The sequence below is a fragment of the Melanerpes formicivorus genome, unplaced genomic scaffold (genome assembly GCF_026170545.1).
Source record: "Melanerpes formicivorus ecotype bairdi unplaced genomic scaffold, bMelFor1.0.p_v2 SCAF_92, whole genome shotgun sequence".
Lineage (NCBI taxonomy): Eukaryota > Metazoa > Chordata > Aves > Piciformes > Picidae > Melanerpes > Melanerpes formicivorus.
Window position 1 is genome coordinate 1,202,142 of NW_027142444.1, and position 23,736 is coordinate 1,225,877.

At 45.9% G+C, this 23,736-nt stretch overlaps 1 protein-coding gene across 4 annotated transcripts in view; it reads right to left on the minus strand.

Moving 5' to 3' along the window:
- Nucleotides 1-23,736, minus strand: part of ARHGAP10 (Rho GTPase activating protein 10) — a 120,913-nt gene that overhangs the window by 20,360 nt on the left and 76,817 nt on the right. For all 4 annotated transcript variants that reach the window (XM_068165747.1, XM_068165746.1, XM_068165745.1 and 1 more), the window contains one exon: nucleotides 13,529-13,679. In XM_068165747.1, the coding sequence (XP_068021848.1) occupies nucleotides 13,529-13,679 (151 nt within the window). The remainder of the gene's footprint in view (nucleotides 1-13,528; nucleotides 13,680-23,736) is intronic.

A 23,736-nucleotide genomic window follows, 5' to 3' on the forward strand; every position in this document is an offset into this window, starting at 1 on the left:
TTTTGGGAGGTTATTTTTAGACTAACACATCTGTGTGCCTCTCTACAAACACAGTCTCTCAAAATAAGTTAATGCACCCTTGAGGAAACTCTGGCTCCCAGGTACCACGAGCACAATCTATCAAACACGGAACAATGACATTTAGAAAGGTCAGAAGAAGCAGGAGATCTCTGACAAACAGGCAATACCCAAGAATGTCACTTTTATTACTCCTGTTCAATGGTTACTTCTACGAGGAGCCACTGCATTCTGCTCTACTATTTGTTTTCACAGGCTGCTCTTAGGATCTCACTCGGGAGGCAACACATCCAGACAGGACTGCTTAAGGAAATGTTAGAGAGACACCGTTCCTACCCCAGACAGAAAAGCTTAGCAGCGTGTCCCAGCACTCACAGCAAACCATGCTGACACAGCTAGGCAAAGAGCAGGCTCTCTGCTGAAGTGCTAACCTCCACCAGCACAGCTTTTGGCTTTCAAATGGGTATTTAAACGTTGCTTTCACATTTCAATAGTTCTAAAGGAGGTGTATGAAATGAGGATGATCACCTTGAGCACTGGGTTCATTGGTGGGGCCCTCACTACAGGGAGAACATTGAGGTGCTGGAGTGGATCCAGAGAAGGGCAGTGAAGCTGGGGAAGGGTCTAGAGAACAGGGCTGGTGAGGAGCCGCTGAGGGAGCTGGGGCTGTTTCATGTGGAGAAGAGAAGGCTGAAAGGAAAACTAACCTCTCTGCTACCACAAAAAAGGTGGTTGGAGTGAGATGGGTGTTGGTCTCTTATCCCCAGTAACAAATGATAGGAGTAGAGGAAATGGCCTCAAATTGCCCCAGGGAAAGTTTAGGTTGGACACGAGAAGAAACTTCTCTGAAAGGGTTCACAAAGCCTGGCACAGGCTGGCCAGGGAGGTGGTTGAATCCTCATCCCTGGAGAGGTTTCAAAGAGGCAGAGATGTGGTGCTGAGGGCCATGGCTTAGCAGCAGACTTGGTAGAGTTAGAGAATGGCTGGACTCAATCTTCAAAGTCTTTTCCAACCACAACAGTTCTATGATTCAGTGACTGAGGTGTTGAGCACAGCTAAACTCTGTCTCCCAAATGGGGCCTGGGGCTGTTTTCAGATAATTAATATTTAAGAGTAATTTCCAGCCACCCTTTACAAAGCTCCCTGCATTCTTTCCTCTTCTGCCCATCCTACTCCCACTAACACTTGTGATGAAGCCCCTCCCCACCACCACAATCAAGAAGCCACTCTAGAGTGGATTAGATCCCACAGCCTCGGTAAAGAGTTCTTCTGCTCCTTCCAGACCAAACTCTTGGGGGGAGGGAGGGAGGAAATGAACCTCCAAGTCTTAACACAGCACCACAAGAATGTGATCAAAAGCTGTTACAATATTGTGCATGCTAGGCAAGTTGTGCCTCCCACATGCAGCACAAGGTGAAGACCTGTAGCTTAGAACTTTAACTGAATTGTCATCTGCAGGGTGAACAACTGAGCTTAATTCTACTCCATCAAGCCTAGGCAACACTGCTGCAATAGTTTACTTTTCCCCCCCCCCCCTTAATTAATGAGCAATGCAACAACAGTGAAATGTGGACAATGAAAATCAAATCTATAAAGGTGAAAAGAAAAATTCTTCTCAGAGTGTTTCATTACTGCTTCAACCAGTTCAACTCCTCCTGCTCCAACAGCACACAAGCCTGCTTCCCCAGCCACCTCATCCTCAGCCCTCCCAGCAGCATTCAGAGAACATCTCCCCTAGAGAGTAAAGTGACACACGGCTGAAAACACCAAAGTGATAAAAGTCATCATCTGGAAATTTCTCCCTAAAGCAGCTGCTAATTTAAGGGTCTCAATTAGCCTGTAGTAACAAAGTGTGATTAGCTGTGAGGAGGAGAACGTTAACCTGGCAAAGTGAGTCAGCCGGGCTCCAGCCCAATCCTGCTCGCCTCACACCTCCTCGCTGCACCCAGGCCACGCTGCTGCTGCTCACGTTTACGTGACACGACATGAGAGCCGTGGGAGTGCCAGGTGAAAACTAATTAATTACATCTCATCTGCAGACGTATGTGTCACAGTGATAAAGATCTGAGAGCTTAGACAGTCATACTGCAATTTGACTTCCCAAAGAAGCCAAATTCCTCCAAACTGAGCAGACTTGAGTCCTTTGAATTCATCACAGGTTCTTTTCCAACTGGGAATACTAATACAACCCCGAGGAGCAAACTACATATTAGATGCAACCCCCCCTTAGTATCACAGTATCAGTCAGGGTTGGAAGGGACCACAGGGATCATCTAGTTCCAACCCCCCTGCCATGGGCAGGGACACCCCACACTACATCAGCCTGGCCAGAGCCTCATCCAGCCTGGGCTTAAACGCCTCCAGGGATGGGGCCTCAACCACCTCCCTGGACAGCCCATTCCAGTGCTTCACCACTCTCATGGGGAAGAACTTCCTCCTCACCTCCAGCCTGAATCTCCCTTACCTCAGCCATTCACTGAATGCTACTAAAACAGCAGTATTAAGGCTTAAAGAATGCTCTTCAACGTTCTGAGTGTGACCAGCTGCCCACACCTCCCTGCAGACAGCAGAGGGGCTTCTGATGAATTGTTTCTCAGAGCACATGAGAGAAAAAACAAGAGTCAAAAGAAAAAGCCTAAGCATTTCAGTCACACACAGCAGGGGCAAGACTGGAGAGTCCAGCACACAGGCAATTGTATGTGCCATGATCATAAAGGCAACTGTGTGGTAAAGCTTCCCTCAAGTTTTACTTCTTCCTTCCCTTCCTTTCCAAGCCAGTGCTTTCTCACGGCCGGTACTGACTGCACTCTCAGGAGCAGGACTGGGTTTGGAACACACAAAAGGCAGGTATTTAAACAGGAAACCATTCAAAGGCACTTCACATGCCTGATGTTTGCAAACAAAACAAAGCTGTTTGTAAACCATGCCTTCAACCGAGGCAAGGCAATTCCCTGTAACTGCAAAACCAGATGACTAATGATTACCCAGCACATTTTCATGACTAAAAATAATACATCCTCAAAGACTAAGTCTTTGAAATACAGCTGCCATTAATTTCAGCAGTACTGAGATTTCATCCTCTATGTTGGGGACAAAAAGCTTTGTTAACTTCAGAAGTCACAGAAACTTCTGTGCATGGCAGAGGCCACAAAATTGTGCCTGGTTACCTCTTTATGAGGTTTCCTCTCCCTAGTAACAAGTGATAGGAGGAGAGGAAATGGCCACAGATTGCACCAGGGGAGGTTTAGGTTGGATATTAGATGAAACTTCTTCACAGAAAGGGTCCTCAAAGACTGCCACAGGCTGCCCAGGGAGGAGGTTGAATCCCTGTGCCTGGAGGTGTTTCAAGGAAGCAGAGATGTGGTGCTGAGGGACATGACTTAGCGCCAGGCTCAGCAAAGCCAGATAATGGTTGGACTTCGTAGTCTTAAAGGTCTTTCCTAACCAGAATAATTCTATGATTAATTTTAGCAACCTGCTTTGATTAATGCCCATCCTCTGTCAGGTCAAACTGTATCTTCCAACAAGCCCTTGTCTGAAGCCATCAGCAGATGATGAAGGTAACGTAGTGTCAGCTGGCTGCTAATTAATACACTGCCTGCTTAACACACAGCTTCACTTTGTTAGGCTTTCTTTCCAGGCATGACCCATGCAATGTGCAGTGCTAACAACTGTCTCATATCTGGTGTGTTTTGTTTGGGGTTTTTTGTGGTGTATGGAGGGAATTGAAGGGTTTCCTTTATAAAAACAATGCTACTGCAAAGGATTTTGCTGGCTTGGAATTGCCCTGGTTCAGGCCCAGCTCACACAGCCACTCACTGCCCCCATGTACCTGACCCTTGAGGGGTGGGAAAGAAACTCAGGAGTAAAATCAAAGAATCAGTTTGGTTGGAAAAGACCTTTAAGATCACTGAGTCCAACCCTTCTCTAACTCTGCCAAGGCTGCTGCTAAACCATGGCCCTCAGCACCACACCTCTGCCTTGCGGAAACACCTCCAGGGCTGGGGATTCTAACACCTCCCTGGGCAGCCTGTGCCAGCCTTTGAGAACCCTTTTAGTGAAGCAATTTCTTCTAATACCCAACCTAAACTTTCCTTGGGGCAACCTGAGGCCATTGCCTCTCCTCCAATCATTTGTTACCAGGGAGAAGAGACCAACACCCATCTCTTCCAAACACCTCTCAGGGAGTTGTAGAGGTAAGTTTTGCTCTCAGACTCCTCCAGACTCAACACCCCCAGTTCCCTCAGCCACTCCTCACCAGCCCTGCTCTCCAGACCCTTCTCTGGACCCACTCCAGCACCTCACTGTCATTCCTCTAGTGAGGAGACACACACACACAGATTTTCATATCTAAGTCCTTTTTAACAGTTCTTCAAAACTTGCAACATCTATTGACTGCTAACTATTTCCTCTGTCCCCCCTTCTGTATCTCGCTGCGTGGAGCCAGCAGACGTCCTGAGCTGCTGGAGATTAAAAGGCCTTTAAAGATTTGCCATGGGTTGTTAAAGAGCGTGTTGAGGACAGCGCTGGAATTAAATCAGCTTTATGGTTTCCCTTTTACCTCCAAACTCAGGGGCTTCCTAGCACTGACAGTTTAATACTTCTACTGTTTCTCTCTTCTGACTCCTCTTTACCTCCAGCACTGTCAGGTTTCTCCCTTCTCTGCAACGGCTGATTGCCACATCCTACTGACAGGTCCTTTTCCAAGAGAAGCTCCAGAAACTTCCTGCTCTTCTTTCCTACCACTTGAATTCTAATGAGCTCTTACACCAGCAAACAGGGAAGATGTGATTTCTTTTAAAGCTCATTTCGATCATTCTTCAGCATGCAGTTTGGTGTTCTTGGTGCCTTCACTTTCTCTCCTTGAAAATGTCAAACCCCCTCCCTTTTCTCTCCCATTACACTCTCATCCTTGGGTGCTAAAGAGTGCCAGAACAGATGAAGGACATGAGGGTTCTCAGTACAAAAGCAGCAAGTCTGTAAGACATCTCATAAATTTTGTGTCAACACTACAGCCATCAACTCTTCACCTTTTCTTCTTTATCTCTGTGGGAAGCCTCTGAGTGCCTCCAGCTTGGCCATCTTTCCAGAGTTGCCACCAAGCTGCTTCTACGATTCATCTCCTCGTCCTACGCAAATAGGTGCAAGATCCAATTTTACTCTCAACAGTTAAAACTTGTTTCACGTTCTCACCACCTTTTGCATACCATTTGAATCTTCTGACTGCTTGGATCCTTTTAAACTGTCATCTAAATTACCTTCTTGTGTGTCGGCTCTAATCACAACACTCATCCAAGCCTCAGAGCTTTCACTGTGCCTCTGCAAGAGACACTCATGCTTTGCCTTCATGGCTGTTCACAGTTCAGACCAGCCTTATCTTCCAGGTAATGCCAATCATTTACTGGTTGCAGTGGTACTAACTGCTAGCCCTTACCATTTGGTTACTAACCAAAATGAACTTCCTCTTTCCCTCCCTCCCTGCCTTTTGTCACAACAGAACAAATCCCCCCAAGGGAAGGAAGTACCTCTATAGACTAAGACTCAGCTCATCTAGTTTGTCTCCAGCAAATACATAATTCTCAAGTCCTTTTCCATTTTGTCTGGATGAGCCTCAGACAGCCAAGGCTCTCAGACTCCCCACACCAGAAATCAGAACTTAGCTTATACCTAACTGAGCACAACATGCCTCCCAGTTGCCTTTTCTTCTTCTTCCCATCTGGCTAGTCTAAGAATATTTTTGCTGGCATTCACAGCTGAAAAAAAACCTGAAATACTTTGGCAGTGTCAATAATCAGATCTCTACTCCAAGAATTCTAAAAACAAAAAAGAAAGAAGCCCCACTTGTAACAAAAACTATGAACACCAGAGAGCTAACACCATGAGGTACTTGCTCGAGGGAGAGAGTCTTCTTCCAGTTTCAGCTTCAGTAACTAAAAGAACCAAATACTTCACTGTTAAAAGGAAGGTTAATCCTTAGCATCAACATCACAACCAACAGCTATAGTTTAATGGTAGCTAGGGGATGAAAGCAGTTCATGGAAGTGAGTATTTCTGGAGTGAGAACTGTATGACAGTTTCTAGTGAGACGTGGTAAAATAAGATGATAAAAGAGATCTTACTTCACTTCAACACAGTCACACAGGTCTAGTCCCAGAAAAGGGATGATGAGGAGAGCAAACTTCAGATGATGCAAAACACCTATTACCCCCTTCAAGCCTGACATGTTCTGCATCGTGAGCTGGGGAAGCAGCAGCTGCAGCGCTGTGCAGCCACCCGTCCTCCCCCATCAGCACCAGAGCTGCAGCCAGCTCTCAGATAACAAACATTCATTCACCATAAATAGCCAGCTTCCCACAGTAATACAGAGGTTTATCCAAGTAGAAAGCAGCTTTGCTCTGAGGGTAATTTGTGAGTATGTTCTATGTTTCCATTTTAAACAGGAACCTCATACCCGGATCGGGGATAGAAAAGAAGTAAGTGTCATAAGTATCCTCTGCCAAATGAGAGCTGAGTTCCATGTGCTGCAGCTTCAGCATCCACAGACAACAGGCATGGAAAACATAACTGAAGAGAAGTTGTCTCACACAGTCAATAAAACTCTAAGTGATTCCATGATAGGGAATAACAGAATAGGAAAGGGCTGGAAGGGATCTCTGGAGGTCACCTAGTCCAACCCTCCTACTACAGCAGGTTCCAACCACTCTGGAATGGATTTAGCCATTCCCAGGAAGCTGGAGGTAACTCTAATGCAGAAAACTTCATGTGACAGCCACAGAGAGCAGAGGACTCTGCAGCCAAGGATATACTTCCCTAGATGCAGGGCTACACCCTTTGTCCACCATTTACAGAAGACCTCATCCTGCTGGAATGACACCAACCGCCAGGCAAACTCAGGCAGGCTTCTGGCTCTTTGAAATTTCAGAGTTTTCTCAGTTCATGAAGTCAACTCATCTGTTTCTGAGCAAATTAAGAAGGTGTACTTTTATCACATCACAAAACTAGTTAACAGCAGTGTCTATTACTCAGCTCCAGACTACAGAAGTTCCCAGCCTGAGGTGAAGTCCCACAACAACAAGCTACTAAGGATCTATTTGTGTGCTTAAAAATAATCACAGAAAGCAGGAAAACCAAACAAGAAAGTTATTTCACTCTCTCCAACTAATCACATTCCTGCAGACACTTAGAAAGAGAGCTTTCAGTATCAAAAGGGATCTCATGGTGCAGCAGCTCCTACAGACTGCAGTACTGCCTTAGTGTGTAGTTAGCCCTGACATAAATTCAGATGTCAAACACTCACGCACCCCCTGCAACCCAGAGAGCTCGCAGGAAGCAAACGGACAGCAGACAGCCCACATGCCCATCAGTCTTGTGCCATCTTTCACAGCACAGACACTAAGAATTAGATCTCTGCCAGCTATTTTTCCCCCTCTCAGACAAAATAATTAACACGACTATTAGTGCTGACTGCAGGGGTTTTTTCCTCAGATAAAGGCCAGCTTTGATATGTTTTCCCAAGGAGTGCAAGTACAAGCACGTGCACGGGAGGCACAAAGGAGCTCTCCTGTAGAGGGATTATTTTTCCTAACTCCAAAATGATTCAGATTGCCAGGAAAAAAAAAAAAAGGGAAAATAAAAGAGGAAGCTGCACCAGACAGAGTTTGCCTCAAGACTGGCTGATGTAACTCAAGAATTGCAGCCAGAAAGGTGGGTGTCTGAGTTTGCACTAGGAAAGGGAGAGAAATATGCTCATCTGCAGGTTACCTTGGGGCAAGTGGAGTTTTGGGACCAGACCCTGCCCTCCTCCTTTTAGATACTTGTTCTAAAATGCAAAGCTCACTTTTAAACAACCATCATAGACTCATAGAATCATGCAGGTTGGAAAGGACCTTCAGGATCATTGTTCCAGACATACACTTAACCTGTAATAGCAAGCAATTATTTCAATGAATGTCTCGCTCACTGCAGGTCCCCTCTCAGAATTCCTGGGAAATGTTGCTTGGATTGTTTCTTTATGTCAATAAAGCCCCAAAGACAGAGAGGAGTGTAGGGAAGCTTTGTGCTGAGCAAGCAAAAACTAACATGGGTAAAGAATTCCAATTTATTCCTCAAGCAATGGAAAACCAGTGATGGAGACAAGGCTGGGCTGCAAACTGATGACATAACTACGATCTGAAAGCCAGCAGAAATCAGGCAGCTGCAGGCAGCAGTGCTCCTCCTTTCGATTTCTGTGTACTACAACAACAAGAGCAGCATCCCAACTCCAAGATTACTCATTTTTCACCAGAGCTCCCTTGGCAGGAAACCACACACGACCTCCAGCCTCACCAGGCTGGCCAGCTGCCACACATTCATTCCATGGCTAAAAAAAATGAAATGAAAATAATGCAGTGAAGAACTGAAGCTACTTCCTGAATGCTCTGACAAATGAGATGATAAATTAATTGTCCCACAGCTTTCAGAGTCCTTACAAAAAGTCCCTTCCCAGCTCTCCCATAGCCCCCTTCAGGAACTGGAAGGCTGCTCTAAGGTCTCCCTGGAGCCTTCTCCAGGCTAAGCATCCCCAGTCCTTCAGCCTGTTCTTGTAGGAAAGGTGCTCCAGTCCTCTGTAATTTTTGTGGCCCTCCTCTGGGACTTCTCCAACAGATCCAATGTCTGTCTTGTGTTTGGGCTGCAGAGCTGGAGCCCTCATCCTGCTCAAAGCCATCAGGTGGCAAAAAGCTGGCAGATGAGAGGGAATTGCAGGAACCACTCTTGCAGCAAGGTGCAGTGCAGACTGTCTTGCATTCTACATGGCAAGCAGCAGCCGTGCTGACCTTCCCCTCACAACTCGTAGTGCTGCACCTATTCTGTAAGAGCCCAGCCCTGTGTGCTGCTCAGCTGTTACCAATAGCTTTGTAAGCAAGTGCTGCAAGCCCTGATAGCTTTTTGATGTGCCTATGTAGCTGCTTTTCTTTCCATTTCCTCCCCTATGTGCCAGGTTCCAGAAACACTTCCAAGAAGCAGATTCAGAAATAGAAAGAGTTCAAGGCCAGGTTTCACACCTGCAACCTTGCAGCTCTGGGCTGTCCCAGGCCTGCAGACCAGTCACCTTATTATAAACCCAAGGCTTCCTCTAAGGCTCAGGGGTGTGTTCAGTAATTCCAAATCAAGTTTATGGTTTTTACTCATCTGTTTGGGGGCAGGAACGGATGTAAGGAGGGCAAAGAGGGCAGCTATGGAACCATTACACTCATCACCTCTTAAAGGGCTTTTCCAAACAAACAATTCTATGATTTTACTTTTATGAAGTCATTTAACTGAATGCCACAGAAGTTGATGCAAATTAATTTATCATCCCATTTAAGCCACTGCCTCACTCCAATTCCCACCAGAAACAAACAAATCAAAAAGAGCTACTTCTGTTCAACACTAACACATCATTCCTGCTCTGCCAGGTTGCTCTGGCTCCCCTGCAAAACAGTTCAATAATCTCTGAGTCTCTGGCGATGAAAAAAGGTTAAAAACCTAAAGCCCTGCTTGCTTTTGCTACAAAACAATATAACATACATAAAGTTGGGAGGGAACAAAGCTTACTCTGCATTGTCTTCTCCAAGAAACATAAACAGGGTTCTCTTCTGCTGTAGACTGACCAAAGGGGAAATGAAGATGCAATGCAATTTGTAGGAGAAGAGGATAAGCAACTCCCTGTTCTAGCTAACCCTCTTTCTCCCTCTGCCACGGGGAGACAGAGAATGCAAAGTCGTTTGTGCTTAGCTGGGAGACTGCAAACCCCAGGAGCTTCTGCATTGCTACTCAGCATGCTCTAAAATTCATTCAGAAAGAGGGGGAAAAGAAAAAGCAATGTAAAAAAAATCAAAGGTGAGGGGAAAGTAAAAACAAACAAATAAATAAACCCAAACTGAAACACTACTTCCAGAAAAGAAGGGGGGGAAGCATAAAATGACCTCATGTTTTCACTTAAGAAGGGAAGAAAACACACCACCAACCAACCAACCTCTGGAAATGATCCTAATGTAAGTCTCAGCCAAATCTGCATGTTGCTGAAAGAAGAACTTCGGGGTTAGGCTACACAAGAAAATAGCTCAGGGTTCCCCATTAAATCCAACTCTGCTTGAGACACTGAGGTGTCGAAAAACTTCAGAGAGAAAATGTAGTTCCTGGCTTACCACAGGGGGAAGAGGTGGAGAGAAAAACAAAAGCAAACAAACAAAACACACACCACAAAAAAGCCCACACCCACAATACCACCCACCCAAACCAAAACCAAACCAAAGCCAGGCAGCAGCATCTCTGACTGAAGCCTGCCTTTCAGGAAATGAAGATCCTTATGTAGTAAATATCCTGCCTGAATGGTTTGCAAATGGCTTTAATCATCTCCTTGCCAGCACAAGGCAAATCGAGGTGCTAGCAGAAAGCTCCGCGGCTAATTACTAGAAGGCAAAGTAAAGATTTCTATCAAGCCTCGTGTGTGTTCCTCAGCCATCAGCCCGAGCAGTGTTTATGCCACACTGACAGTCTGGGTGGTTGCTGCGTAGGTTTGCTGCGCACTCGCGAAGCCTCCCGACCCGCAGACGTGCTTCTGAGGAGCAAAGCTGGCCCCGGCCCTGCCTTCCCAGCTCGGGCAGGGGACTCTGCAGCCTGTGAACTCCCTGCAGCAGCTGATCCTTAAAGGCTTGTTTCCGCCTTTCCAACAATTTCCTGGTTTGCATAACAACCCTGAAAGCAAGGCACAGAAGGAGTTTTCCAGCCAGCGCTGAGATTTGGGTGGTGTTGTTTGGTGCTTGTTGGGGTTTTTTTTTTGTTGTCTCCCAACATACTTCTGGTTCCGAGGCGTGGAGAATATTTATCTGTAAGTACAATAACTGCGGAGATATATTTGTCTACAAATATATTTACACATAAATATGCATCAGCTACTTGGTTTTGAAACAAGATTATGATAATTTTGCCATATCCAGGAAACACAAAACACTGGCTTATGCCTGGTGCTTAACTCATGCCATTGTGAATAAAGAGGGGGGGGAGGGAAGGGGTTTAATGTTTAATTTCCTGTTAAAAACACACACAGGATAAAATCTTCCAAAGAGCAGTTATAAAACATGCATTTGCTAGCCAAGAAACTAGGTAAATATGGAACGGAGCCCAGGCTCACTTTTATTCCTTCCCCCCCTTTCTCCAAAGAACAAAGTAGCTGAAGGCCATGGTGCCTGTTTGGAGGCACTGAGCTCTCCTAGATGACTAGATAATTAATGAGTCTGGCTGATGATGCACCCTGCATCCAGTGGGGTAGCTCCTCAGACAAGGCAGTGACGCAGTGGGGCTCAAGGTGCTGTACTGCCATGGAACTGCACACCTGCCAGACAGCCTGCTGCTGACCACCTCACTGACACAGCTAGACACACATCACAGAATGGGGCTGGGAGAGACCTCTGGAGGTCATTGAGTACAGCCCCACTGCCAGAACAGGATCAGCCAGTGTAAATCACACGGGAACACATCCAGGCAGGTCTGGAATGCCTCCAGAGAAGGAGACTCTGTGACCTCTCTAGGGAGCCTGCTCCAGGGCTCTGCCACCCTCAAAGAGAAGAGTTTGTCCTCATGTTTAGGTGGAACCTCCAGGAATCCAGGTTGTGTCACTGGACACCACTGAGAAGAATCCAGCTCCATCCTCCTGACATTCACCCTAAACATTAACAAGATCCCCCATGTTATAATTAGGATTAGCACATCCTTGGGACCTACCACACCAGTCACCACCAGTGACAACAGACAGAACACCACTGCCACTGCAGACTGGAGATACTACAGAAGGTATTGCTTTAGGAGGTACAAGGGGAAATACAGTTTCCAGACCCCACTGAAACTCAGGGCCATCCATTGTGGAACTGCAGCAGTTCAGCCTCCATCACAGCTCTACCATGCATAAAGATGGATTCTGCAATTCACCACACCAGAACTGCCAGACAGGCACCAAATTCCTGTACGATACAGAACAGTTACAGCCTCTAACAGTCCCAGCTCTTCTCTTTGTTGGGATGCCCCAATTAGACAAGACCAGGGCCTGCACTTAGGAGAAAATGAGCAAGTTCTCAACAGTAACACTGAATTCTTGGATCTGTGATGAAAATAATCCAGCAAATACTTTCTGTCTCCTGTGTTAGGGTCAAAGTCACTGTGGACTGAGGTCCCAGGTGAAATCCCTTGCACCATGGAACTGGAGAATTGCTGGGATTCATGTTCAAACTCAGACCTAAACAACTCTGTGAGTGGCTTCAGTTTTGTTTTGTTTTTCAAATGAGGATCAATTTATTGTTGCAGATACAATCCCAGAGCTTTCTTAGCTGTTGTCAGTATGTTATTCAAATTAACACAGTGTAAGCTTTTTAAGCTGGTGCTCCTTAAAGCCCTCCTCCTAGCCAAGGCAATTAGCCTCATACTTGATGCAAGGAAAGAAAGGCACAGAGATTCTGTACCTCTCTGGTGAATTCAAGCTGATGGCAGGCACAGTGAGTTTCTTGCAGCCTCTTTGTAAAACTGGCTTTGAGACAACAAACAGTCCTGAGTTTGGTTCCAAAACCTGCACTTCACAGCTGCTGTAGATACTTGTGCTCTTTCCTTATGAAACCAACCACTGCTGGTCGCTGATTTAATTGCAGCTCATCAGTGGATCTTGCACTGCTGCACAAGTGCCAAACCTTCCTGTTTATTTTGACTTGCTGATAACTGGACTTTGTGCCCCGATCCCATGATTCCTCTTGTGAAAAGACAATTGACTAACAACATTGGGAGGAAGAAAGGGAATAGGGTGGAGAAAAACAGTAACACAAAATGAGCCCTGACTTGCCTTCTCAGTACTGTAAGTACCCCCAAGCAATGAAATCTCAGGAAAACGATTATGCTGCTGGCCCACAGACAGAATGTGTAAGATGTTAGACACCCTTTGCCTCACTCTATGCTGCTACAGCAGACTCTGTGCAAAAGCAAGACAGTTTGTGTGTTGGGGGTTTTAGCTTCTCAACTGTGAGGCAAGTTTACAAGTATTTACTGCTAGTTACATCAAGGTATTAAAGATTCAAGTGAAGCAGTAGCAGTCTCTAGTGCAGTGGTGACCTGAGCCTTTAATCCAGATGAATTTAACTGTGGAGTGCATTAGCTCTTCTCATAAAAGATCTGCTTTAATTTTAGTTCTCTCTCCATTTATCTTATGGCTGTGTAATCTTCAGTAGAGGTCAAAGAGATTTCCCCAAAGAAACAGGAGCTGCTGCTTTTTCAGAGGGGAAAAAAAAGTATATCTAAGACAGCCTGTCCTACTTTGAAACATATGTCAAAGGACAGTGCTGCCTGTGCTCTCCTTCCTCTGCACCCTCCTTGCCTCTCTGTGTGCTCCAAAGCAATTAAACAAGCATGCATGTGCATGCAAACACATACAAATGAAACATGCAAACATCTACTGGAGATAGGATATGCAGCCCATCTGCTGCAAAGCCCGAAATTACTGCTAACATCTTACCATCATCCAGCTCAAGACAGAGATTGTAAACAGCCAGAGGCCTCTTAATACGTTGTCCTTGTCTTCTTGATTGCCTTGGTGGGGCATTTGGGGGAGACACTGACACGGAGATTGGCTCGGGGAAAGTGGCATCAGGCAGGGTTCTGAAAATCTGCAATCAAGAACACAAAGGGTGTTAATTATTTATCACCAAGAGCAACCTGTGTAATGCAACTGTAAACCATTATCAAACAACATTTGTTTTGGATTCCATTCAAAGCCAAGCAGGAGCCAAAAAATCCATTCCTTGAAGTTTGGGAGTATGCCGTGGGTTGTTAATGAGTGCCCTGTAAATAAATAAATAAATGTGCTAGCCTATGAAAATAAAGCAAGAGCACTGTCTGCACGTTAACCGAGCTGCAAAACAGACCATCCACAGGCTAAATATTTGCAGCCATACTTGCCAGTTGGGATGGAGGAGAGAAGGGGGAAAGAGGGATACAAACTTTACGAGCCAGAGAACAGAAAGCTCTCTAGCTTTAGCTGGGACCTGTGGGTTTGCTTTGCAGCACCTGTGCTCTCCTTGCAACATTGGGCATTTTAATTACACACCCCCCCCCAAACAACAAACACCAAAGCATGCTCTTGGAGAGACCCGTGGGAAAACGTTGAGGGCAAAGTGCCTGCAGTGAGAAATCCACAGCAGCACAACATGTGAGAGATTTTGAGCTTGCAGTTCCATATCGACTCACATCCACATCTTGGTCACCACTCTATCTTTTGAGCCACCACCAGCAGCACAGCACCACCCCCTACAAAACACCACATCATTCCTCTCTGGAGTCACCAGCAACACAGATTCACTCAGCCTGATGACATTTCTGCTGCAACTGTCACACACAAGGCACAGTCTAATGATGGCGATTTACTACTTCAAAGTGACCGCTACACTGATGCACAACTCAGCAGCAGCCTTTTACTGGTGGTCATGGCAGATCCACATGAACAAATCAGCTTAATATGTATTTCATCAACAACAAACCAGCAGAGAAAGAGAAACACAAACAGCAACTGCATAAGACAAGCCTTGTGTCTATACAGCAGCTTACAGCAATGCAACATGGTAATACAGATATAATATAGACATAATGTTATATATCTCTATATAATAGAGATATCATCAAACAGTACATAGTGGTCTCTTCCTCTGCACCTTTACATTGCCATCTATCTGTATAGGAAAGATGATAAAGACAAGACTCACACTCAATCTTTGAAGGAGAAGCTGTTCCTGGAGCAGAAATTCATGTAGAAAGTACACAGAAATGCCACAGAAAAGCCATTTTGGGGTTATTACAGCACGTCAGGTGTAGCATGAAGCTAAAAGCCAGCCAAAATAGGCTTAGAGGTGAGAAAAAAGCTATAAGTAGGCATTAGAGACATCATGTGAAAAGTGTAAGAAACTCTACATGCCATCATAGCCTGGCCTGTTAACCCTGCACATTAACACAGGGAGGAATAAGATGAGCCAGAATCCCCGCAGGAACTGGTTTGCAGCACTTAAATCATCGCTCCGGTACTGGCATGTAGAAGACTGTACTGGTACAAAAAATACCATTTTCCATGAAAACTGAGGAATGATCCTACTTCCAAAGCTGGGCAGCAGTGGGCTGGAGGCCTACAGAAGGTGTGCCAAGGAAAGCTCCAGGGGAATTAGCCCTTCCATCTCCATAAGTGAATGTTGGAGTTGCATGGTTTTACCCTCCCCACAGCAACTTCCCCACACCAGTGTTTCCTACTCCTTCACATGCCCATGAATGAAGGACTATGAGAGCGAGCCAAAGAGTGCAAGGAACTCTCCAAACCCAAAATATTTATAAAGAAGAGAGGAAAGAGTCCAACCTGGTTCTGCCCTGGACAGCCCCAGCAGTGCTCTCAGACAGTGACAAAGCTCTGATTGTGCTCCGAGTGCTAAAGCCATTTCTCAAGCCATGATGCAGCACATGATCATAACAAAATCCAGCGTGCACCTAGATGGCACTTGGCTGACAGTCCCACACTGCCCCCTTATGTGGAAATTAAAGGAATAAATATTTGCTGCTGAAAAGATGCAGGAGTGCCACAGCTTTAAATGCCAACTTTTCCAGGGCCCAGGCGCTGCACGCGGGCTCACCGGCAAACAGCTCTCTGCCAAGAGGCTGCAGCGGGGTGTTCCTATGTCACATTCCACAGCTGTGTTTATTTGTACTGCCTTATCCAGGCCATCTCCACGGAAATTAAAGATGGTGAGGAGAACAGGTATTCTCCAGGAGTACTTCACAAGAGATGAGTCTTCCTGTAGGCAGTCAGAAGACTTGCAGTGGTTGTGGCAGAGTTCTTAAGTGCTTTTTCCTCATCACCCACAAATATTTCAAGATGCTCTTCTAAAGCTATTAGCATAAGAAACCAGCAGAGTCACCAAAGCAAAACACAACAGAGAAACCCATAAAGGTGATCCCTTCTCAATTACAAGGGAGGTTTAGACTGGAGGTGAGGAGGAAGTTCTTCACGCAGCGAGTCATTCGTCATTGGAATGTGCTGCCCAGGGAGGTGGTGGAGTCGCCGTCCCTGGAGGCGTTCAAGGGGAGATTGGACGTGGCACTTGGTGCCATGGTCTAGTCATGGGGCCTGTGTTGATAGGTTGGACTCGATGATCCTTGAGGTCCTTTCCAACCTAAGTTATACTGTGATACTGTGACAGTGCCAGAGAGGATGATGAATTTGAGGCAGGTAGGAATCCAAGTAGATTTCTAATTGCAAATAGCTATGAGATGTGAAAAAAGTAGAGTCAGCATGCTCTGGTTTAGAGGGGAGAAACTCCTATCCAGTTAAGGGCAGAGAATTCTGAAGCAGTGAAGCTACACTTCAGGCTGCAGCAGTCCAGCATATGCTGCCCAACCTCAGTGACACCAGTGGCAGATGTGCTGCCCATGAGCTGTCTCAATCAAACACAAGCTGGGGGTACTGAGCACTCTCTCTCACTCGATGCTAAGTGTATCACCTCTCTGTGCATTTTGTTTCATGGCCGAGCTGGGCACAAGCGTTTCCCAACAGCACTGCTCAGAGCAGTCCAGTGCTATCCAGCCAGAGCACTGGGCTGATGCAGGCAGTCTTCTGCAGTCCCCTTCTGCACTCAAGGCACTCAGGAGAGCATCAGCCTTATCCCTTATTTTACCTCACTCTGCTCCCAGCTCCTTGTTGTAACAGGTTGGTAGGGAAGTTTCATTTCTGAGATGAGGTCAGTAAGCAGGATATTGCTTTCTAGGGAGCAGAGGTCATCTCCAAGAGCTCCCAAGTAGCATGAAGCCACTTCCTTCTGTACAGTCGTTGAGACCAGAGTAAAGGACCACACAAACTCCATTCCCTCACTCCTACGTTTCTCTGATGCAGTGTTACAAGCTAGAGCACTTCTGTCCTTGGGCTCACTCCCTCCCTCCATGGAGCAGAAAGGGATTCCTGCATGAACTTTGCTAAGAACTAGAGAATGCCCCCTCCCCACCCCCAGCTACCTGCTGGGCAAAGCTACCCATGCAGAGCAAACAGACTAATTGTCACACTCAGCAATGAACCCCCAAGTACCACCAGCTGCCCTGCAGGATTCTGAGACACAGAAACAAACATCCCCCCAAGGCCCCCACACATCAGCACCACTAGGAAGATCATTAGGGTTTTGGGGGGGTTATATTAAAGAAACAGGAAACATCCTGCCCTCCTGTGTTACATGGGAAGGTGTATTTGGGGTCACTTTTGCCAGAGCAGCTCATAGCTGTTCATCCCTACTGTGGGATTTTCTTGTCTTTTCATTAGGAAAATAAACCCCAGTACAGCCCACCCACAACCAGACCTGCTTTCACTTTCTCTTGCAAGCCCATTTGCAGCTCCTACTGCAGCTCTACCAAGGTAAAGCAAGCAGGAGGTCAGCCTTGGCCCCGAGAAGTGCACCCAGAGCATCCAGCTTCTCTGTCTTGATTTTCACTTCAAGAGACAAGTTCTCTCCATCATGCCTTAGTGGATATTCTGCTGCTGCACTGACAGAAGCACTGGAACGCCTGCCTGAGAGCGGAGGCATCCTTTATCTGGGCTGGGGGGGAGAACAGTTCCTCTTGTTTTGGCTTTATTCAAATTTGCTTCCAGCCTTATTAATCATTTAAGCAGCACTGAAGTACAAATGTTGCACAGCTAATAAAAGATGCCTGCTGTGAGCGAAGAGGTGTGTGTCAGAAGCACACTGGGTATGCACAGGAGATGGAAGCCAAAATCACACACACGACACAAGCACCTGAAATGGTAATGACATTGTTGTGCTTTGACTGACTTGCACAACAGCATGGGACTACACCTGTCTATGTTTCATCACCTCTTCTTGCACTGCAAGCTGTTACTATCAGCTGTATGACAAGGGAACGACACATCTCCAGTCAGGTGGAAACCATCTGATGGAAGGACAGGACCTGAACCTGCTACTTAATAGAAGGTCTGCTTGCTGCTATATGAAAGCAACAAACAGAACCCCTCTTGTCAAGTAAAATCTCGTCTCCCAGCACCACAGAACACAGGGGTTGGAAGGGACCTCTGAAGATTATCCAGTCCAACCCCCTTGCTAGAGCAGGATCACCCACAGCAAATCACCCAGGAACAGGTCCAGGTGGGGTCTGAATGCCTCCAGGGATCCACAACCTCTCTGGGCAGCCTGTCCCAGTGCTCTGCCACCATCAAAGGGAAGAATTTTTGCCTTATGTTTAGGTGGAACCTTCTCTGTTCCAGTTTGTGTGCACTGCCCCTTCTCCTGGCACTGGACACCACTGGGTTACTAACACTAGTGCCTGTGTGAAGACAAGAATGAAGTCCACTCCTTGAATTACCTCATTCAGGAAGCAATAAAAATGTACTAACCCAACCTCAAAGTTCACAGACTGCACTGTCACATCCAGTGGTACACAGCTGCTGAGACTGTGGCCAAACTGCTTTAGATTTATAAATATCAGTACTCCACAACTAAGTTCTCAGAAGCACTGGCATCCTGCTGTTGACCTACTTGGGGGCAAACTCAGAAGCTGAGTGGAATAATTCACAGAGAGGAGAAAACTAACACATGTGTGGCACCCAACACTTGACCAGCTAACAAACCCCACTGCTAGTCAGTCCAATCTCAGCCAGCCCAGTACTTTGAATGGTTGCTTAGGTCTGATCTAGCATGAAAGCAGCATTTCAGAGTGCACACTGACTTAAGCAGTGGATCAGTCTTCCAGTCTACACTGTAAAAGTCACAACAGTACAAGAGAGGAGAATCCTGTGGAGCAGTTTCAAATGCTGCTATATTTGACCTCTTCCTGCCCATGCAGTTGTACAAAAACACTTTACAAGGCTCTACAAACCACAAATCCCATCTTGGATATACACTGCTAATAACAGCTCCCTCCAGAGCAGTGAGCCCAAGACCATCCCTGCATACAACCATTTCAGTTCCTAAACCTGTGCCCCACAAAGCCTGTGGAAGCATTTCTGGAGAGCAAGGAGCCAAATTCAACACATTATCATACTGCATTCTACCAGCAGATCCACATGGCAGCAGCCCAAGGAAGTTTGCCAGATTCCCCTTAAACTGCAACAACAGTGTTGGACTCTACATCCCCAGCTCTTCCTAGAGCTGGTTTTAGAAACTCCCCAGACCCCATGGCTGGGAGGTTTTAACTTGACCTGCTGCATGAGTTTGTGGCTGGATGTACAGCTGTACATGGAAATGCAGATCAGATGCTGCTGCTGCTACAAGAGAATACTGATCTGTTCTTTCTGGTCTCAAGCAGAACTAATTAATGAATTTGAGTATGTTTGCCAGGAATCACTTTAGAAAAAGACCCAGACATCAGGTCATCTCTGTCTGCTCTGTATCACTGGGGTAATTAACATTTCCTCTAAAAAAACATATTAAAGGAAAAAATCAGTGGGAGGCAAACAGCAAAGGACAGAGCAGGATGGAAAAAAAGAGAGGGGAGGGGAAAAAATGGAGGCTTAGTAAGAAAGCTAATGAGGATAAACTTGTAAAAACCATTAACAGCTTAATGCAGTGCCATGATGTTGTCACAAGACAAAACCCCCTTTCACTCTCTCAAACCCCACCACACAGAACATGCTTCTATTTCCTCTGGCTACACAAGCAAGAATCAGAGCACCAGAAGCTGCTGTTTAATGCAAGGGAGGCTAGAACCTGCAAAGCCTTTCCAAATCCTAGTGGCATGGCTTCCACTACTACAATCCTCCTTCGGAGAGGACAGCACTTCAAGACAAGGACATAACGACAAGTGGGTTTCTGGGTACATTGCCTTCACTGCATACTTCGTTTGCAGCTGGTGAATAAAACAAACACACAGGCACCTCAGCTAATGTTTATTGAACAACACAAACCACCACCCACCTAGACCACATATCCCACTCTGCCCTAATACACTTTCTGGCTCTGCTAGCCCCTGCATTTCCATGACAACTGGCAATTGTATGTGCTGAGCAAAGAATGCTTTCTAAATCAGCAGCTAATAGTGCAAGAGAAACTTATCACCACCATGGGCTTGCCTTGACTTGGCTTCTTTTCAGTGCAATGCAAACCCAGTTCAGGTTAGATCCAGCAGCCTGTACAGAAACAAGAACAATGTGTTTGTGCTGGAGACAAAGATGCTCAAAAAGAGTGAAAAAGGGCTTAAATGTCTTAATGGCTCACAGCGTGCTCCTGCCCTGATAAGGCTTTCTAACTTTGCCTTATAAGAGAATGAAGGCAGTGGTTGTGCCTTCTGTATTTTTTGCCACTTTCTGCAAACATAAAGCAACAATTCCCTTTGATGTCAAGTTCTAATTGTCCTGTAGATACAAGCATTTCAGGAAGTGCAAGGTGAAGATAAGCACCTAATCAGCCACTAATGGTAACCACCAGCCACTAACTCTACACTAATTGCAATCCATTTTTCCACAGTAAAAGCCACGCTCAAGAAGATGAGCAGTTGATGGTTTCATTTTCCTTCCCTATTTCAAGGGATTGCAGAATCCAATTCGGGCTATTAAAAATGTAATCATACTGGAAATCCACTTCTGGAGAGATAGGACAAAAGCTTTAATGGAAATCTGGTTCCTGCACCTATTCTAACAATTGTGTGACACTTGTGGTGCACTGAAACCTTTAGGAGTGATCCTTTCCTACTGCAGTGCCTTCCTGTTGTGTCTTTTACATGGGCAATGTTAGATCAGGCTGTTTCACTTCAGCCATCATGGTCCCTGTCTTCTTCTGTTTCTCAGACACATGATGCAGTAAATGCAAAACACATGCACAAGAAACTCTTGACATCCAAACAGGATCTGTATTTGGTGTCCAACATGTGACAAAGTTGATGATTTATAAAAACTGCATTAAATCTTTTTTTGAAAAGGGTTACAAAATCTCCAATAAAAAAATATCAACATCTTCCTTAGGGTCCTGAGGCAGCTGACATCCCCAGGAGCACCAGCACGTCCTCTCCCATGCAGGTGGGCCTCCCTTGATGTAGTCATGCTGACTTTTGTGTTGCAGCAGCTACACGCTGCAGAACTGATTTGCTGTGCACTGGCTTCTGTGAGATTGTGCAGGGTAGGGATTTGCTGAGGCTTTGGATTTTAAGGCTTGAATTCCCCTACAAAGCACAGAGGTCTTTACACAATATTCACTATCACTATACTGGGGAGGGAAACCACAAAAAACCCACAACAAAACAAGGAAAAAAAAACCAACCCTGAAATAGAACTCAGATCAAGAGTTAAAAGCCCCCTGAAGCTAAGCCTCCAGGGGGGCACCAACCAGAAAGCATCAATAATGCTCTTGATGTTGCCTGGCACACTCTAGTTAGGTACAGTGCAAGAGAGAGGATGCAGCCTGAAAAGTAACTGGGAACAAGTCAAGACTAGAAACATCCTTGGCAAGAATCCAAACCAGAAAGCTCTGGAAATAAATAAATACATACATTCATCCAGCCAAGACAGTCTTTTCTTCAGTGCAAAGGCACCATGTGCTGAGATCATCTGCCTAGCAGCCTGGCTCCCCATCCCCAGATGAAACGCTGCTTTTAGGAGGCTGTGGAAGCCAGGGTCTTGATCTCGCACTGAAATGGGAACATCTGCTCTCTGCTCCTCTTAATACAAAAGGCACCAAACCCAGAGCTCTGAACAAACTGCAAGCCACAAGAGCAATAAAAGAACTGAGGGAATTTTCAGACCAATTTGCTGTACCCGTGGACCCTAATAGCCACTCATTTGGCCTGGCTACCTTGCATCGTGCAGTTCGCATTTCAGCTTTAATGAAGAAACTAAACACAGCCTGTAAAACATGACACTGCAGTCTGGAGGGCAGCTGTGACAGGATGAAAGGAAGGTGGGGGGGAGGAAAGCATGCCAAGGTTAAAAACGTGTGTCCTCTGATGGGTTGTGAATTATGAGTTTGTTGACTCAGCCTTTCTAAAAGTAGCACTCCTGATCCGAAGGCTGCAGCAGCTTCCACCGTATCACATCTCGCTCCACCTTTTAACAATTCATGAGAAGAACGCCCCTGATGGCAGCCCAGTCACTGCTACCAGCCAAGATATTTCACTCATGGAAGGAAATGAGAGAGTTAACCACAGACCAGGCTTGAAATCCCTACACATTTGCCCACTGCACCAGCAGAAATGGCAGATGCACCTCCTCTTCCCATCTCCTGCAACCGGCACCACGGAGAGGCTTTTCAGAAGGTTGTCCTTCCCTAATGCAGCTACACATGGAGGCTTGCTTAGCTGCAGGAAATACTTGAAACAACCCCACAAAGCCCTCAAAAGAAGAGATTAAATAATCTGTCTTGGTAAAACAGAACAGACTTTTAGTTACTTTTTCAATTTAGAATGGGTCCATGTTTTGTTTCTCTTGGAGCAGGCTACCAGCACACCAACCCAGGTATTGATCCAGACTCAGTCATCAGCTGCAGTCACAAACGTGAGTGGAGATTTGATACACCTCCTGCATATGCACAGACTACGTGAAATGCAGAAAACTGTAGGCTTTTGAACAAAGATCTGCAGGCACTTGACCACACCACGAGCATGTGCCTCACTTGGAAGGGGTTTTGGCTACACACAGGGCAGTGAAAGGGTTTAAAGAGTTTGGAATGAAAGAGCTGCTGTGACTTCTACCAGGCACCTCTTTGTTGTGCATTCTGCCCTTTCTGCTTCAGACTCAGCCAATCATTCAGGCATCTAATTTGAATGAAGTTCAGGAATAGTTTCCATGACACATCTGATTAGCTACATGCTTAAAGTTAAGCACATGCTGAATACCTTCCTCAGCTTGCAGGTCACAATTAAGATACTGCCACCCTAATGGAGGTATCTTAATATACTTTCCCCCTCCTCCAAGTCAAATACCTGTTGGCTTAAGAAACAGACAGCCTGGGGAGGCTTCAAGTGGCCACACCACAGCAAACCATCACAATCACAATGCACTGCCTCTTTGTCCTCCCTTGTAGCACCACAAAAGCCGAAACAAGTCCTGGTTAGTACTGCTAAGTGGTGACATGTGCCACACCGGACTGGGCCACCTCATGCTCTCCAAACAACTCTGCTTGCTCCCATTTCTTCTGTCTAGCCACACCACACTGTGCTGGGCTTTAAGGTTAAAGATTTGCAACTTATTTCTCCATGAAGTTGATGTTGGATTAAGAGTTCAGTAGTATTAAGTTCTTCTCTTCCTTTCAGTTTGGAAAACAACCCCCACAAACCACCAAAGTGCCTAGAGCAACAACAATTAAACCATTTATGTTCAGAAAGATTCCCCTCTAAAAATGTGCTGATTGAAACAAAGCTACAACAAAGACATTTTATCTATGGTACACAAAATCTTTGCCCTCTACAAGAAGATGGATACAGAAAATCAGTGAAAGCAAGCATCTGCCTCACACACAGGAACTGCTGAGGCCTTCAGGACGAACATCTTGGAGATCACTTTGCCCAGAGGCTGGGTGACTCCTAGAGAAAGGTAGCTCTCACCATGCCTATTCCCTTCCAGCAGACTCTGGCTTCCCAGTCTCCATGAGGGAGCTCTGTCTAGCCCCTCTCTTTTTCACTGCTAATTTTCTTGCACTGTAATGTTCATCTCCATTCTGGTTTTGCAGTCTTGCTGTTTGTACTCACTCTTCTTTCCTCCCCCGT